Genomic DNA, 18520 nt, shown 5'->3' with positions numbered 1-18520 from the left:
TTGGTGTGGGCTAGTCAAAGTCGATCGCTACTTTATGCAAACATTTGATTGCAGTTCTTGTCGTCACTGGTGGCTCAACCGTTTATTAGGTGTAGGGGTCAATTACTTCTTCACACAGGGCAGTAAAGGTTTGGATAACTTTGTTCTCATAATGAAAGAAATAATTTTAAAAAAATCGGAATGATTTGAAACATTTAAGTGCAACAAACATGCAGAACACACACACACAATTATATTGTTAAATAATAGAAAAATATGATGAAAGTTTGGAAAAAGACAATAGCTTTATTTCAACAAGCATCTTAATAGACAATACAGATGTTTATTTTGCTGGAACATCTCTTAGGGCTTCCCAAAATTTGAAGTGGCCTAGCAAAAACGATTTCTCAGAACATTCCTCTACACATCCAGTACTATTTTTAAAAAATGTAAAAAATCAAATATGTTTTGTGAATATGACAGAACCCAAATGTCAGCATATCCTGTGATCCCCATACTTGGCATATGGTTCACTAAGTGACAGCCAGTTCCAAAAATTGTACACTTTAAGAACAGATTTGCTGGCCACCGACCAAGATCAGCTGAGCAGATTTTGATCAATAAAGTCAGTTTTACTTAATGCTCACTCTATCACCAGTCCTAACAGTCTGGAAGGGAAGTCCTTAACACTTATCACAATACAGCATGGAAAAACAAAATCTGAACTCAGGGTGACGTGGATGTGGCTTATGTACAAAGACAGAAAAGTAAAAGGGGCGCGAATGAAAATATACAGCAGTTATGTGTAGCAGAGAAACGGGAAACTTCTTCTGCGTGGAATTCTGTTGAGACGAGCTGCGAAGAAGCAGGCGCTGTGTGCCTCAGAGGCCAGGAAAGTTGGTGGTGTCCAGGAAGAAAGTGGTGATGCACGTGGCCGATTAAATCCGTCCGCCCGTCTGTTGTTGAAACACATCGATCGTATCTTCATCTTCCATTTCCAACTGTTAAGGGGGAAAAAAACAAAAAAAACATATAAGCCCATGAATTTCATAACGTTTGAGTAATTTATGCAAAAAGTGATATGAGGGAAAATATCTGTACTGCAAAGAGGAAAAGGAGGATGCTAATTTGTTGACCTAGAGGGTGACAGTATGCCCTGTACAAATGAAAAACTTCCCATTTGCATACACAAAATAGCACCACTGTGACAATAAAATGACGCACTGTATTTGGCTTTGAAGGCTGCACTGTGGACAAGGTTGGATGGCACTGCAATAACATGCAAGTTGTGGTTACTCCAGCCACAAACTGCAGTGAATACAACTGGCATCTGCACAGCGACATATTCAAAAACAACTTAAAATTAGCTTGTTGTGACAACCCGAGGCTCCTCATGGCAGCACTGTGACTTTGAACGAACATCTTTCAGCCCGGAGAACCCCTTAATGCCCAGTTATTAAGAAATACTGTTATCACAAGCACTAATCATTCAAATTTCAAATTCAAATTTTTATTTGTCACGTACACAGTCATACACAGTACGATATGCAGTGAAATGCTTAGACAACTGCTCGTGACCTAAAGAAAAAAAAAAAGGAAAGGGCTATGAATAAGATAGGAAATAAATATGAAAAATTAAAAAGTGTAAATTTAACTAGGAAGGAATAAAATATAAGAATATAAAATATAAAAAATGAAATAACTGTACAACACAAATTAGAATGAAGGGTAAATTTAACTGGGAAAGAATAAGATAAAATATATAAATTAAAGTTGAAAATAAAATAACTGTACAACAAAATACACAATACACAGTATAGAACTATATAAGAATGTATGAAGAAATATAAATAATATATATATATATATATATATATATATATATATATATATATATATATATATATATATATATACACACACACACACACACACACACACACACACACAATATCATCATGGGAAGTGCATGAAGTATGTTTAACTTATTGACACGGCCTCACCTGTGCTGGTGTGTCTGTCTCGTTTATTGGCTGCCCGTCAAATCTGAACCTGATTTGCCTCATTGACAGTCCCTGAAAAGAGAAACGTGTAAAATCTTGTTGTTAATCTCATGTGAAGCTCTGTATAGGCTAACGTGTACAAAATAAAAATGCAGACAATAATATACTCATGCTAAAGATAAGGCAGCTGAGGTTTGAGAGACATAGAAAAAAAACATGTCTTGCTGTGAAGCAGAAATGAAGAAATAATGATAACCATCTGGTTCTGGCTGTACTTTAGAAAAAAAGAGCTGTATGACAAACATCTCTTTTACCCTGATGGGAGTCCAAGGAACAGATAACACCGTGATTGGGTTTCCATTCTTCCACAGAGTTGAACCCTTATTTGACTTTCAAATAAAAAGGATCTCAGACCTCGTGTTCTATTACATATTTCTTTTACTTTTGTGCACAGCTCTTTTAGAAAACCTTGGGAATTGCTTTTGTAGCAATGCAAACACAGCTGCAATTAATAGAGAACCAGAGTGATGCTCAGTGCAGTGCTAATTCATACAAAAGTCAAAATTCCTGCATTCCATTACAGCAAGTAGCTTGGCAGAGAACAGCTTAAAATCTGAGCTAATCCATAACAGCAGGAGGAAAAGATTAGATGTCTTCTGCGATTACTGTGAAATCACAGATGACGATAAGGGAGGTTCATTTAAAGGATGCAAGAACCACGTAAAACGTTAAAGCTATGCTATCAAGTAGAGATGGCACGATACCACTTTTTTATGTCCGATACCGATACCGATATCATAAATTTGGATATCTGCCGATACCGATATGAATCCGATATAGTGTTTTTTAATCAACAAAACTGTTTTTTAAAATATCTTGCTGCATTTTGTATAAGTTCATACTCAAGTTTAAAACAACAACTACACTAAAGCTATTCTGTTATACCTGTATACAAAAAAAATATTTCATAGTTCAGCAATACTGATCAATCTAATAAACTTAGACCTACACCATCCTCCCTATTCTGGTATTTTAAAGAGTACTTAGCGTAAATATTAAGCAACCTAACTAATAGGGTTCCAACTCCCAGCAACAACAAAAAGAAATAAATAAAAAATAGGGAACCACCCCTCACGCTCCACCTCATGATGCTTAATCGACGTAATCAACCTTAATTTGATGCAGTGTGAAAAAAAAAAAGCACAGAAATCAATTATTTTTCAAGAAATATTAAATAGATTCAACATCTTTCTTCAACAAAATTGCAGACTGCACAGATGGTACCTTCCCAAAGTAAAAAGTACTATAGCTTACTAGGGTATATATATTAGACTTAATAGTCACTATATACAGTAATTGACTTCTATTCATTTTACATCAAATTAAAACTTTGGGTGTCAGATAATTATTTATTAAAAGCTCGACATTTTAAATGAGAATAAGAAAGAAAAGTATGTCTTTGTGCCCCCTTTTCCCTGTTCATGCCCTATCGGCCCCCCTGGCTAAACTTTGCTAGATCCGCCCCTGCACAGTTACCAGCCGTCAGCTACGTAGAAAAAGATCCTCGAGTAGAAAGTAATATTAAATACATTCTAACAACAGCTGATCAAGCTTAAACGTGCTGCTGTTGTTCAGCCGCTGGTTTCCTCTTTCTGGTGCAAAGTGGGCCAAAAACAAACAAGAGACACGGACTCGCGACAGAAAAGCCGATCAGCTGATCATTTAAGCAGTTTCACGATTGAAGTAGCAGCCGGAGAGCGAGAGGCAGTCGCTTGTTAAGCTTAACGTGGGAATGCTTTACAAACATTCAGAGATGGACTTACACACTTGCTTTACTTCTCTCGGGGATAACTTTGTCGGAGATGAAATGCCGGGTTGCTAGCGAAGCTCCACATGCTATCCAGACCACCGACAGGTCCGGCATGCCACAGCTGCTCTATCACGTGATGCATACTGCTCCGACTGCTAACGTTCTGAGGTGAGTTACGGCGTGTTGCAAGTTTTGTGAGGTGCTTTCGTGATATTTAATGGATCGGATTACATTTTTTATTTTTCTCCGATATCCGATCCAGTAATTTAGGTCAGTATCGGACCGATACCGATACGTAATATCGGATCGGTCCATCTCTACTATCAAGTAGGTATTTGCATTAAAGCTGTAGACCCTAACTGCATTTGAGGAGGAAGAGAAGAACTGCAACGGAAACTTTTTCAAGGAAAAGTGAAACAACAGCCGTGATGAGTTACTGTCTGATGGATGGATGGACGGATCGTTTAGCACGTGATGTGTCTGTTAAATGTGATTAAAGTATTTGAGACTCGAGGACAGCTAAGTATGTTCTCTGTCCAACACACATACATTTGGCCTAACAGTAAATTTCTACAAACAAGTGGAATATTCGATTTAACTAATAAGAACACCCCATGATTCAAGCTTGTAGAACCAACTAAATCATATTCTGTATAACTTTTATCAGTATTTACCAGGTGACTGAGGCTTGCAAGCATTTGTTTATCCTGCCACAGCATTTAAACCAGGCTGAGGTCTGGACTTTGAGTGGGTCATTGCAACACCTTGAGTCTTTTCTTTTTCAGTCATTCTGTTGTACAGTTGCTGACGTGCTTGGGATCACTGTCCTGTTGCGGGATTTAATTTTGGCCAAGCTTTAGCTGTCAGACAAACGGCCTGTGGCTCTGTGGCTTAAAAACAAACCCAAATCATGACCCCTCCACCTCCGTGCTTAATAGTTGGTATCAGGTGTTTGTACCGATATGCTGTGTTCGGTTCTCACCAAACGTCTCTGTTCATTACGGCCAAAAACCTCTTCTTTGCTCTCCTCTGTCCAAAGGACATTGTTCTACATGTGTTGTTGTTTGTGCAGAAGCAACTTTGCAAATTGAAGCTGTGCTGCGTTGTTCTTTTTAGAACCTGGTAACCCTTCCAAACAAGTCACACTTGTTCAGTCTTTTTCTAACATTTAACATCCTAACTGAGGCTCTTGGGTCATTTTGCTATTTCTCTCAGGACTGCAAGGTTTGACCTTGACCTGAACTTGCCTGTAGATCCACTTCTGGGATTGTGGCATTGTGTTACCACACAGCTGAATACTCCAGATCTACAACCTACAAATTTCTGCTTGTATAGAGGTGCTCACACGCGCTGATAATCAGTTAATCAAATACAAGTTGATTAGTAACACCTGGCTGCTACTTGTCCCCTTGATCCCTATTGAAGTAGTAAAGGTGTACTTAGTTTTCCAGAGGATCGCACAGAGTCCTATGAAAACCTTTTTAAAATGCCTGCATATATTTTATGGTAAATGGGATTTTTAAGATGCCCTGGCATAACTGCTTGTTTTGGCATCTAGAATACAAACATATAATCTGCAGTCATTACATGCATGTGTGAAAAGTGTCAAAGAATTGAAAGTAAATGGTTTAATTGTATCCTATTCGGTTGTAAAACACGATTAACTGTGTGCAAACTTCAAAGTCTGGCCTCTAAAACATTAAGTAACTCCAGTAATGATTTCCTTATGATGTTAAAACAGCATAACCTGTAAGCACTTGCAAGCCTTGCTCCACAGAGGGTAGGCAACTCTCCCAGTAGATGTAATTTTATACACCCGTGTCTTTTTGTAAATGGTGTGCAGCGATGCAGGGAAAAGGTCAATTAAAAGAAAGCAGGATTATTGTTAATAACATCTAAACATGTTATTTAGAATACAATCCAACAGCTAACTATCAATTACATCAAGTGTATATATGATTAGCAGCAGAGGTGTACAGAGGAACACTCGACAGATATTTCTGGGGAAATAATACTTAAAGTCGAGTTCCCCTCATGTGGTGAGAACAGAAAATAACAAGAAGTCTATTTAACTGTAGCTACACTCTGCTTATAAAGATCTATGCCCACTCAGGAAATGATCAGTGTTAGTGTAATGCCTCAGGGCCATAATCACCTGTCTCTCGCAGTAGGCCTTCATGAGTTTGATGAGCGGTGTGTGTCTTTTGATCTTGAACTGCACTACAGATCCATCCTGACCCGCTACCTTCAGGTTTATGTGTTCATTGTTTTCTGTCTTCACTGATTCCTGAGGGATAGAAGCACAGATAGAAACACAGTGAAGGAACAAAAGAAATGACTTTGACTAACCAGAACAACACAGTAGTTACAGGTTTGCAGGGGGAAAGCTCTGCACGGTATTTTCTGTTATTATTACATGCGTAATTTCAGTCCCTTTAGTGCCTCCGGTGGCCTTTTAATTTTGCAGTAGCGTGATGAAATAATGAATTCAGACTTAAACAGCTCACCAGGTGGCTAGGGAAGGATATTGGCAAGAGCTTATTAATATCCATGACATTATCAGTTGTGCTAATTCTTTATTGATTCTTGATCAATTTTCTTTGGGAGGAAAAAAGCAGGCAAATGTCAGTATCAACCCAGCCGTGTCATTATCGCCAAAACAGAGTAGGAAAAGACTGAGCAGCACAAAAGCAGCACTGCTATGAGTTTGACTTCACTTTCGCAATGTGTAACTGCCAGAAAGATATGTCAGCATCCATAAAAGGAAGGTTGATGAGCCCAAAGGTGTAAAATTCCCCAGGACTTTTGCGAATTTGCATATTTTGAAATTGTTTAGATATACAGTGCTGTGCAAAAGTGTTAAACCACCACTCATTTCTTAGATTTTGTTAGGATAATGGCAAATAGTTGCAGCAATTTATTGAAACATGCAAACATACTTGAGAATACAGTATGAGCTTGAAAATTAATGTTTGATATGACCAGACTTTATTGTTCCAACACAGCCTGAACTCTCCAAGGAGAGCCTTCTTGTAATTTCTTTAAGTAGTCTGAGCAGTTCTCCAAGGTTCTTGAAGGACATTCAAAGCTCGTCTTTGGATGTTGACTGCTTTTTGGTCTTATCTCCTTCAACATGATGCAACACTATTTCAATAATGGTGAGGTCCAGGTTCTGGGGAGACCAATCCATCACTGACATTGTGTCCCACTGTTTTTTTTTGTTTTTTTTTAATCCAAGGTGTGCTTTTACTGCACTGGCAGTGTAGTAAAAGCACTTACTGTGCTCGAAAATGAGCCTTTTGCCAATCAGATGCTTGCCAGATGATATTACACAATGGATCAAAATCGGTACTTTTCTGTGTTTCCATCAGCTGTGACAAGATCCCCAACACCATTGGCTGAAATGCAGACCGAAACCATGACAGAGCCTCCACTGTGTTTGACAGATGGATGTAGACACTCACTGCTGTATCGCTCTCTTGACTTCCTCTGTACATATAGATAATTTAAACCCAAAAAATTATAAATCTCAACTCATCACTCCAGTTCTTGTCTAATTTTGATACCTCAGCTTTTTCTCCTCATGTTCCTCTTCCTTGAAAATGGCTTCTTGACAGCCATTTCTGATGAGGCTTCAGAGGACAGTACATGGATCATCTGAATGTCCAGGTGCATGCCTCAGGTCCTGTGTCAGGTCTTTGCCGAATTTTTCCCATTTCTTATGGGCATGAATTTCAGATGCTGATCATCTGTTCATCTTAAAGTCTATAATCTTTTTTGTCCTCCACTTGTCCAATTTCCTAAAATTTAAGGACACACTGCACACAGTCCTGAGATATGCTAGGTCTCTCTTTGGGAATCACTTTGTTGGTGCAAAAATACAATTTAAGCCTTTTGTGGCATAAAAAAGTCAGTTAAAGAAATGTGTTTTCTAAATAGGCAAAAACACGAAAGACCTGGAAAACTTGCTTATAACCACTGAGTAGGCAAAACAGAGAGTACTGAGGGATGGCTCAAGACTTTTGCACAATACTGTATACAAACTATTTCTCAGATTTAAACAAAATTTAAATCTTAAGTCCCCCCTTTTCGCTTCGCCTGCAGACCGAGATCACCACAGTGATGATTCATGGAGTTTCAGTGGCACCAACAGATTTTCACCGGTACACTCTCCCACAGTGGCACAAGCCATTCACACATGGAAGCACGCAAAAACACACACACACACACACACACACACACACACACACACACACACACACACACACACACACACACAGGCGAAATGAGGCATGCAGTGGGGATGACACCAGCTGGTTGGCTGTGTGTTATCAAGCAGAAAGAGGTCCGCGCGCCATTGGATGCGCGTTCACAAACCTTCCGGTCTATCAAAGTAGGTACAGCTAGTAGTTGAATTTCAGCTTGTAACTTTGCAAAAAGGCACAGCGGAACATGCGGAAATGACCGTATTTTTACACACGCATGTGTCAAAAAAAATCAAGCGGAGTAAACTGGCATTTCAATCCACTGTGAAGACACTCACCTTTGGTTTTTCATCAGCCATGGTCACTCTTTTGGCGCTTCTCTACACTGCCACACAAAGAACACGAGTACGCGCACGTACTCGTGCCCGTTTAGTCTATTGCAACTGAACGTGCGCGGCCACGCGCCCGTGCGCGTCCACCTCAACGAGCGTTGAGTGGACAGCGAGTAGTCACGAGGTTGAAAGCGCAGTCTGGGCAAGGGCGGGAGAGTCACAATGCGCGTTAAAGAGGCAGGCAGATGCACGTGCACGCGCACAGCGATGTTTTCCCTTTTGTTTTTAGGTTTAGAAAAGCGGTTATCTCATTAAATGCTCCTTATCGCCCTGCTGACCTCGCATGGGTGCAGCATAGTTCAGTCAGCATCACCACACATGATCCTCACTGCATGGGGAGAGCGATATGTGCACTTTTCCATTTCCTTTTTCGTTTTAACCCTTTAAATACCAGTGGCCATCTTGTTTTTTTGTTTTGCCTGATGGTGATGTGTAGGTGTACTGAACCAATGGTGGCCTTTACGAACTCAAACTGTAAGAGTACAGGGCAAAGCTGCACTGATTCTTCACAGATTCAAGTGGAGACATTAGTGGGGGTAGCATGTTCGTGGATAGCAAAAGACAAACCCAGCTTCTTAATGCTGGTAATGACCTTTCGTAGGTGAGTCCGGGCAGGCAGTTATAAGGTTAGTGATAAGCTGTGTTATCTGCATTTGTCGCGATAAATCCAAAATCCCGAGTCAAGCTCAGCCGACGGAAAAACAGGCAGGTAGACGGGCACCCCTTTCGGTGACATCTTAACGCATGCGCAGCAGGTACTTTCGACTGAAAGAGCGAGGCGCGTAAGCAGTACCGGTCCACATTTGCAGTTCATGGCGTGTTTATAGCCAAAAAAGTTCCCATTGTTGTCTTTTCTGTGTCGATGATATTGTTCACATATGGAGGAGGTAGACGTTGAGCCCACTATTACTGTAAGTAGCCATTGTAGCTTAGTGTTTTTAATTCCTTATTGCCACTAAATGGCTTTGCTAACAGGCTAACTTTCGCAAACACCTATTTCAACGACCCGTTTGAATATTTATATTGTACGTTGTCAAGAAATGTTAAGGGGCACACACTCAGCCATGTCACAAGTGTAAAAGTGGCAAGATTATAAGAAGATGAGTTAGAATTACTAGCAGCATTAATTACAGTTTGAGTTAGTAATATAGCTAGACCATGTCCCAGTCACCACTCAACCTTCTCACATAATATTAGAATTAAATATGAAACGGAATCATTTAATTTTAACCCTCGTCATGTTATTCACATTATTTTCAGTGTAGTAACAGTGTTTGTATTTTTTATTTTTTTTAATTGCAGAATATCCCTGCAATCAGTGATGGAAAGCACATGGGATTTGCATGGGGTCCTGGTGATATTCTTGTATATGAGACACGATACAAAGCATCAGGTATGCTTCAAAATTAGTACAAGGCACCATGTATACTTTCCCAGTTTTCCTCTATCTCTTTTTCTTTTTAAGAGAATGAATGGTTTAGTGAATGCCTGTAAAATGCTGTCTTAATTTTTGTGTGTTTGTCACACTTTAATGTTTCATATTATCAAAAACATTTGGATTTTTGATGAACAAAGATGACCAGATTAAATATAAAAGGCAATTTTTAAATGACGGTTGCATTTATTAACAGAAAAAATGTATTCAGCGCTATCTGGCCCTGTGTTTTTGTTTGTTTGTTTTTTAAAAAAGATAATTGCCCCCCAAACTTAATAACTGGCTGTGCCACCGTTGGCAGCAAGTAATGCAATCAAGCGTTTGTGATAACTGGCAGCAAGTCTTTTACATCGCTGTGACCCACTCATCTTGGCAGACTTTATTTAATTCAGCCACATTGTAGGGTTTTCAAGTGTGAACGACTTGTTTAAGGTTTTTCCAATTCATCACAATTGGATTTAAGTCTAGAATTGCACTCCAAAACCTTACATTTGGGTTTTTGTGAGACATTCAGAGGTGGACCTCCTTGTTCAAATTCAAATTCAAATTTTATTTGTCACGTACACAGTCATACACAGTACGATATGTAGTGAAATGCTTGGACAACTGCTCGTGACCTAAAGAAAACAAAAAAAGGAAAGGCTATGAATAAGATAGGAAATAAATATGAAAAATTAAAAAGGGTAAATTTAACTAGGAAGGAATAAAATATAAATTAAGGTTGTGTGTTTCGAATCATCATAGAGTGATTAGAATTCATGGTTTCACCTAGCAGCTCCACACCATCACATTACCACCACCATGTATGACTGCTTATATGATGTTCTTTTATGAAATGCTATGTTAGATTTACACAAGAGGTAACGGGATTAAAAACATGCTTAGCCCTGGGACAATTAGGTTTGGATAACCTTTTTTTTCCTTCCTAATAAATGAAATCATTTAAAAACAGCATTGTCTTTGTCTAGTATTAAAATTTATCTATTTATCTGATCATGTAAGTGTGACATGATCAGATAAATAGACAAAAATAAGCAATCAGGAAGGGGGGGGGGGATTATTTTCCATAGCACTGTATGATGTGTTTTACTATATTTTTTTATGGTTACTTTTAGAGATGTGCAAATATATGTTTTCAGTAAACATATTTTGAGCCGTCTTTTTCAGACATTTAAATTTTGTTGCATATGTGCAATGACAATAACTATAATATTGCTGTTGTTCTTTCACCTCCTGCCTTTGTTTCAGGTGCTTCAGGATCAGGTTGCTCGTTCATCCATGAGATCAAGAAAGATGAGGACATATATTCCCCCATTTTACGCAAGCTTTTTAACGAGTCTCACCACATCTTCGTTGGCCTGCAGACAATTAGAGAGGACCTCCCTAGCAAGAGTAAAAAACCCCAGTAAGGGCACGTGATGCAATCCCACCTCTGTTTGTTCAAATTGTTGGATTGCATATCAGTGGCATAACAATAGTTGCAAAAGTCACACAAAGCAGCACCCACATTGTATGTTTTACAATTTTACCTCTGCCTTACTCCTTAGATTTGTTAGTATCAGCAAAAATTATCGATCCGTGATCCGTGCTTGTATGGAGGAACTTCAGCAAGTTGCAGGTAATACTTTTGAAAATATGCTTCTTTTGGCAAAAATTTTGAGTTGATGTAACCATAAAAGTTTTGGCAGTTTTTTCAGATTTCTATTTTATAGTCTTGTTTATACAATAAAAACACAGGAAAGGTGTGTGATTACTCAGAAAAGAACTTTTCTTTTTTGCAGTTTCTACCAAAAATACAGAGTTGGCCACGCAGTGTGGAAATCAGGTAAGTACTAATGTTTGTGTGGCAATAACTTTCCCTGGACTAGTCCACATACAGAGCATGTATGATTTAATTGAGTAGCATGTCACATCTCTGTGGGTTTTATGACCACAATCAAACAGCCTGTATTTAAAAGGGGACGTTAATGCTCAGTTAGTGAGGAAGAATCCACATTCAGTTTTTTACTCGGATATACATTTCATTACATTGTTTAGTGGCACTATCCTGACCCTGATCTGCTTTTTGTTAAAGGTGTCCATTCTTTTGGCCATAGAACTGATCTGGAATCTGTGTGAAGTGCTGTTCATCGATGCTGCTCCAGGTTAGAATCTGCATCTTATGACTGGATTTTGGGGTTGGAGAAACACCCAAACAAATGTATGTGCAACATGGGTGTGTCTGTATTTTCAGCGGGCTCCCTGTTGCTCCACCTGCTGGACTGGGTAAGGTTGCATAAGGCTGACGTGGACGAGAAGGCCAGGGAGGTGCTCCAAAGTGAGAGCCCTGCCGAGCACCGCGACTATTGGGATGTGGTAGGTGCAGCATGTGCGCACAGTTACATCTTTAAAGTGACATGTGCACTGTTGGTGTTCTGCATTTGCTTCTTCATCTGTGTTTTGTCTGATATGAATTCTCTGGAGAGATGTGAGTGATCACATGGCGTGTGTGTGTGTGCGCAGGTGGTGAGTTATGTGCTGCAGGGCAGGTTGGAAGAAGTCAGACAGATGCTGGTGAAACAGGCCAACCTACAGCCTGCTGCCAGGAGCATGTACAAGCAGATGGATACCTTGCTCAGCAAGATGCCCTTCTACAATGTAAGATAAAAATGCAGTGGTTTATTTCCTTTGAACGATAGCTGAAATTATTTTAATCATGCTTCTAAATGGGATTATTGTGAAAGTGTGCACTGTTAATTTTACAATCAGAAATTAATCACACAGGTTCTTGATGTTTTCTTAATGGGCTGTGGATGTGACATTAGAGGAAATTATCTCTAGGCTGCAAATACACAGTATGATGATATAAAATGATAATAAATGGTCTCCTATAAGTTAAAGTGTATCAAACATCAAATGTGCTGATGTGGACTAAAATGAATTTAAGCCTCTTTATTTTGCTGGTGGTGAAATGAAAATCTACAAATCTGTTCAAAACTTCTTTGCTAAAGTTTCTGTTGCTTTCACATACATCATTCAGATAGTAAAGGGATTAAGTACAACATGTTTGTGTTCATTCAGTGCAGCGATTTCTCTAACGCAGCCTAAACACAAGATGAGCGCATGAGCCGACCCGTGCTGACTCACACCTCTGAATTTTCTGTAATGTTCCCTCAGCCTGGTGGCACTCAGACGCTCACAGAGTTTGATGTAAAGTGGAGGCACTGGCACGAGGAGGTGGACCGCTGCCTGCAGGACAACTCGTTCGCCAGCAACCGACATCTGGAGCTCATCTGCAAGGTGAGTGAGGAAGTTCATTATTGAAGGGTCAGTGCAAACATCCAGCAACAGTTAGGCTATTTTTTTTTTTAAATGTCCCCACCCCATTTCACCTTAGATCCTTCTGGGAGATGAAGACACTTTGCTGGATCACAAGGAGCTGCTGGGTACCTGGTATCACTTTCTGGTCACGAGACTTCTCTTCTGCCACCCCACAGTGAAACTCACAGAGTTGCATTATTATGCTCAGGTATACCATATTCTCACATCATTCAGCATTTTAGAATCACTGCTGGTTTAGTCTTAAAAAGTATTGCATTTTTTTTTTAAAACCTTGTCAGATATCCTGTAAATACTGTGGTAGAATAATTTTTTTTAAAAATATTTGCGTGTTACATCGTCTGTCGCAAATTTCAACCAGTTCATGTGGCTCTATGATTTACAGTTTGAAATTTGATTGTAAAAAATGTACAGCAGCCCCTGATTTATTGTTTGTGTATCTTGTTTGTATGTGTGCGCACTGCAGTCGTGCATGACGATGTTTCTGGACTCGAGGAGCGTCCCAGAGCCCCTGGACAACATCTTACTTGCTGCCTTTGAGTTTGACATCCATCAAGTCATCAAGGAGTGCAGGTAAGACAACTTTTTTTTTTTTTTTTTTGCATCCTGCCATATGTGTGTGTGTGTGTTACATGCAGCATACGAATGTGGGGTGGTTCATAAACTACCTTAATTGTTTCCTTTTAGCATTGCTCTCAACAACTGGTGGTTCGTGGCCCATTTGACAGATTTGTTGGATCATTGCAAACTCCTGCAGTCTCATAATCTCCAGTAAGGATGCCGATTGTCTGTTTTTGAACTTGTTTACCTTTTAATTTGGTTGTACACTTCATTAGCCAATATTTACCAAACCGTGTGTGTGTGTGTGTGTGTGTTTAGCTTTGGCTCCAACTTGAGAGAGTTTCTCCTTCTAGAATATGCTTCTGGTCTCTTCACTCATCACAGGTACGCTCATCCCAAGGTTCAGTGTAATGATGTATAATATATTTGCTTTTGTTTAGATTTACACAGGGTGTGACTAACGTGGCTCCCAGAACAGTTATTTTTATCCTGTTAATCTAGTTAAACAATCATTTCCTCTAATTGACCTAGTACAGGGTAAGCTGAAGTGTAGGTTATCACTGTCATGATTGAGCATGTTTTTCTGTGTTTAGCCTTTGGCAGTTGGCTGTGGATTACTTTGATCACTGTCCAGAGTTTGGTCGTGTCTACCTGGAGCTTCAGATAGAGCGCGTCCCTTTAGAGACGGAGCGTAAAGCTCTCAAGGTGCTGAGGGTTTGTGAGCAGAGGCAAATGTCAGAACAAGGTAACATGTTGCTTCTTAACTCTTAGAAACAAAGATGGGGCTGTTTTTGTTTTTCCAGTGCAGGAGAGACCTAAAACATTTTTTTTTTGTGTGTGTGTTTATGCAGTACGGAGTATTTGTAAGATCATGGCTATGCGGGCTCTGAGGAACAATAGGCTGGGCTCTGCTCTCTCATGGAGTATAAGAGCCAAAGATGCTGCATTTGCCACCCTGATTTCAGAGAGGTTAGTTTCTTTCATTATAATTGTAAAGATCCCAGATACTGTTACTTCACCCCCCTCTCTCTCCCTATTGGCCTTAGCAGGAAGTGTGGTCTCTTCCTGTTTAGTACTGCTTCCACTGTGAACATGTTCCTATACCATCAAACAGCAACCAACCCTTCTGCCCTCTGAATGTTTGTGTTATGGGTTCTGTGGTGTGTTTATGTGTATACTTGTGTTTTAGGTTCCTACAGGATTACTGTGCCAAAGGGACCTTCTCTGATCTGGACCTGATTGATAACTTGGGCCCGGCAATGCTCCTCAGCGACAGGCTGACTTTTCTCGGTATGCTCGGGGAATACACAGTTACTGGAGGACTAGTAGCACCGCCCCACTTGTGACTCAGCCACTGCGTCATTCTCACAAGTTCAGTCAACACATGAAGTGACGGGACATTCAGTCAGACCAGCTTCAGTTCACATGAGTCTCAGGCACATAAATGTGCACACAGACGTCTAAATAAAGCTAGCCTGTTGTTTAGTGCAACAGCATGCCATGGTGCGTTTTACTACTGAAAAATCAGTAAAAATATGAGATAAACACAGATAAACTACGTTCCTATAGATTATTGCTGTTTGTGAACTGAGGAGGAACATGCACAAAACCTCCTGGATAATTTGAGCACATCTGAGTGTGAAAACTCTGCTTTATGTTCTTTCTCAGGAAAGTACCGCGAGTTCCACAAGCTGTACGGAGAGAAGCGTTTCAGGGAGGCGGCAAAGCTGCTCCTCTCCCTGATGACTGCAAAGATTGCTCCACAAAGCTTCTGGATGACTCTGCTGACCGATGCTCTGCCACTGCTGGAGCAGAAAGAGGTTAGTCACCAGCAACAAGTCTAGTTTTGGACAAAATTAGTGTGATAATTACAAGAAATCTAGGGCTGCTCAATTAATCGAATTTTAATCACGATTACGATCTGGGCTTTCAACGATCATTAAAAATGACTGAGCCGATTATTAGCCCCTCCCTCATTTATCCGCGACACCTTAAAGGCCGGTCCGTGAAAATATTGTCGGGCATAAACTGGTCCGTGGCGCAAAAAAGGTTGGAGACCGCTGATTAAGAGGACCCGAGGGAAGCTCGGAAAGCTAAGCAGAAGTTATTTGGAGAGGAGACTGACTGCCGTTGGTTGAAAAGAGAAGTAAAAAAAACTTCAGTGGTGTTGCACACTATTTTATATTATTTTTAAAAGTCATTATTCAATACATTGTTATTGTTAACCCTTTAAAGCCGGTCAGAGCAGCACGCTCCGTTTTGTGTAACTATTTTTAAATCCCTGTAGAACCTGAACCGTGTAAGCTAGCGCAATAATTTGTTTTGCATACAAAACCGGAGGAGTTGTACTTACATCTGATGCCATCAGCTTGTCCTTGGTCACGGTTTCCTTCCACATATAGCTTTGCAAAAATTGCATAAAAAGCACTTGCAGGAACAAAAACATAATATTCCAGAAACACGCTTTGCTGATCCGATCAGCTGTTCGTAACACTTCCCACAGTGAACCAGACGTCAGTGCGAACGATCGCATGTCTGCCATTTCCTGCCCGAAACCGGAAGTGACGTCATTTTCGCGGAAAATGTAGTTTTTTACTTGTAGGCCTTAAAAGCCTATACTGGTGTTTTTATAAGTCATGTTTGACTCTATACTTTTCTGAATAGTTTCTGGGATGCTTAGAACTCGAATTGCACTGCTGGAAATAGTTTATTTTGATGCACATGCTGTTTTCTTTGCAAATTTGCATCATAGGATTGCTTTTTCGTTTTTCCTCTAGTATATAAAAATTGGTGTATCTCCAAAATAAAACTATGAAGACACTCAAAATAAATTTCCTGTTGTTGTAAACGATTTTTTGCAACTTTTTTGTATTTAAAGTTTTGAGGGATAAGCCTCTTAAATTTCTCCAAGTAGAAATATATGTAAAAAACAAAAACGATTTTCAATTTTTTTGTAGTTTATTGCACTTTTTTGCAATTAATGTAGTTACTATGGACTTAATGCATACATATTATTAAAATATGGGCTATAACAGTTGTATAGCAACTTGAAATGCTCCCACAAATGGCACTACAACATGTAAAAAAATAATATAAGCTCTGGCGGACTTGGTTCTATAGTAGGTCTTAAAGGGTTAAATAAATATCGTCAAATAATCGAGATCTCAATTTCAGTGAAAATAATCGTGATTATCATTTTTGCCATAATCGAGCAGCCCTAAAGAAATCTGATACTGAAATGTACGACCGAGATATTTTCTACTGCAGTCTGCATGATACCACCACAATAAACTGCAGTGTCCCCCAAACTGGTGCGGATTTAAACTGAACAACATAAACTTTGATGTCCTAATTATGGTGTAACCAGAGTTGTACGTCTGAATCAGTTGTTGCTGCCCTACAACAACAGTGATTTCTTCTTCTCAGGTGATCTTCACAGCAGATCAAACCTATGAGCTGATGTTCTGTTTAGAGGAGCTCACCTCCTCCCTGAACATTACTGCATCCAGCACAGACAGGCCTATGCAGGTATGCATGTCCTCACATGGCCTTATTCCCTTCCACACAATCAGACTAAAAGCTCTCTAATAGCTGCTTCTAACCGCATGTTTAATATTTGGTGCTGCTATCACCACTGTTTTAATTTTAAGATGACATGTAGGCAGATGTCACTCTGGAAGTCTTACTAGATTGCTTCATCTTTTTATTTGAGTGTTTTTGTCGTTGCAGGAGGAAGACGTAGAGGTGACCAAAGTGGAGCTCCTGAGACTCGCTCTGGCCAGGAATCTGGCTCAAGCGATAGTCAAAGAGGGAACGGTGGAAATATAAAAGTTTGACTGCATTTTTGTACTGTATATATTAAAGAATCATTAATCACAATGTGCTCTTTGATAATAAAACACTTCATGATACTCATTGAAATCTGACCTTTTTGGAGATGGTTTGTCAAGCAAAATGACTTCAGAACATCAAACATCCATGAAGACTCTTTATTTTTTTCATGCAGCAAAGAAATGACACATCATCCCTTTATATATACAGTCCTAACACTCTCCCCAAATCTACAAGTCACATTTTCACAGAAGTTGTCATACACCAAACAGCAGGTACATTACATTAGATGCTATGTACAGTAAACACACTTCTGTACATCCAGTATGATGAATAGAGGACTATCAGAGATGGGGCGCAGTGAAGTCAAAGCGTTCAGACCCCTGAATGTTCTGAGTTCATTTTAAATGAATAAAATCATGAACTCAAGTATTCAGCGCCTTCAGTGTAGCGCTTTAAATTGTAGGTTGGTTGGTCCTTTTTATGTTGAGATGTGGGAATATGAATGGATCAAACATTGTCTAAATGTGTTTTAGAGCGCATGTAAGGTCCGAAAAAAAAAGCTGAAGTCTTTGATAAAACATAATTCTTAGTCTGGGTATAAAAATATTTAAAGCTTTGAGATGTCCCTGGATAATACTGGCCTGGGTTACTGTAAAACAAGAAAAACTGAAACAACCTGGATTCTGTTTTTAAATAGCTCCGCCCACGTGACAATTTGGGAAGGAAGATGGCCGTGAACCCAAAGACCACTAACAGAACCTGGTAATACCTCAGCCCAGATTAGTGAACCTGTCATATGGACGACCATCTATTAAACATGTTACAGCAGCAACACGAATGTCACTCTTCACTATCAACACTTGACAGACTGTTTGTAGTTGCCAAATTGCATTTGGTAAATCACTCTATGCACAGGTTATAGTCCACAGAGCAAGATTATCTGCTCTACCCTCTGTGAAGCAGGCCTGAAAGAAAAGTGACTT

General features: G+C 39.6%; 2 protein-coding genes across 2 annotated transcripts; one reads left to right on the top strand and one right to left on the bottom strand.

Moving 5' to 3' along the window:
- Positions 1-265: 265 nt before the first annotated feature.
- sumo2b (small ubiquitin like modifier 2b) lies at positions 266-9077 on the bottom strand. The gene is made up of 4 exons (XM_026165150.2): positions 8336-9077; positions 5948-6079; positions 1983-2054; positions 266-980 (listed from the first exon to the last, which is right to left on the bottom strand). Exons 1-4 carry the CDS (start codon positions 8354-8356, stop codon positions 918-920), a joined length of 288 nt encoding a protein of 95 aa, XP_026020935.1. The 5' UTR covers positions 8357-9077; the 3' UTR covers positions 266-917.
- Positions 9078-9120: 43 nt separating this feature from the next.
- nup85 (nucleoporin 85) lies at positions 9121-17624 on the top strand. The gene is made up of 19 exons (XM_026165141.2): positions 9121-9300; positions 9692-9782; positions 11073-11229; positions 11372-11442; positions 11606-11649; positions 11899-11968; positions 12058-12179; positions 12327-12461; positions 12981-13103; positions 13201-13332; positions 13609-13715; positions 13830-13913; positions 14022-14087; positions 14297-14448; positions 14555-14672; positions 14893-14993; positions 15372-15523; positions 17130-17231; positions 17433-17624. The coding sequence occupies exons 1-19, from the start codon at positions 9268-9270 to the stop codon at positions 17529-17531; spliced, it is 1959 nt and encodes a 652-aa protein (XP_026020926.2). The 5' UTR covers positions 9121-9267; the 3' UTR covers positions 17532-17624.
- The last annotated feature ends 896 nt before the right edge of the window (positions 17625-18520 follow it).

This window comes from Astatotilapia calliptera, chromosome 4 (genome assembly GCF_964374335.1).
Source record: "Astatotilapia calliptera chromosome 4, fAstCal68.1, whole genome shotgun sequence".
NCBI lineage: Eukaryota > Metazoa > Chordata > Actinopteri > Cichliformes > Cichlidae > Astatotilapia > Astatotilapia calliptera.
Note: the sequence above shows the minus strand (reverse complement) of the source record. Positions and strands in the feature narration are given on the sequence as shown.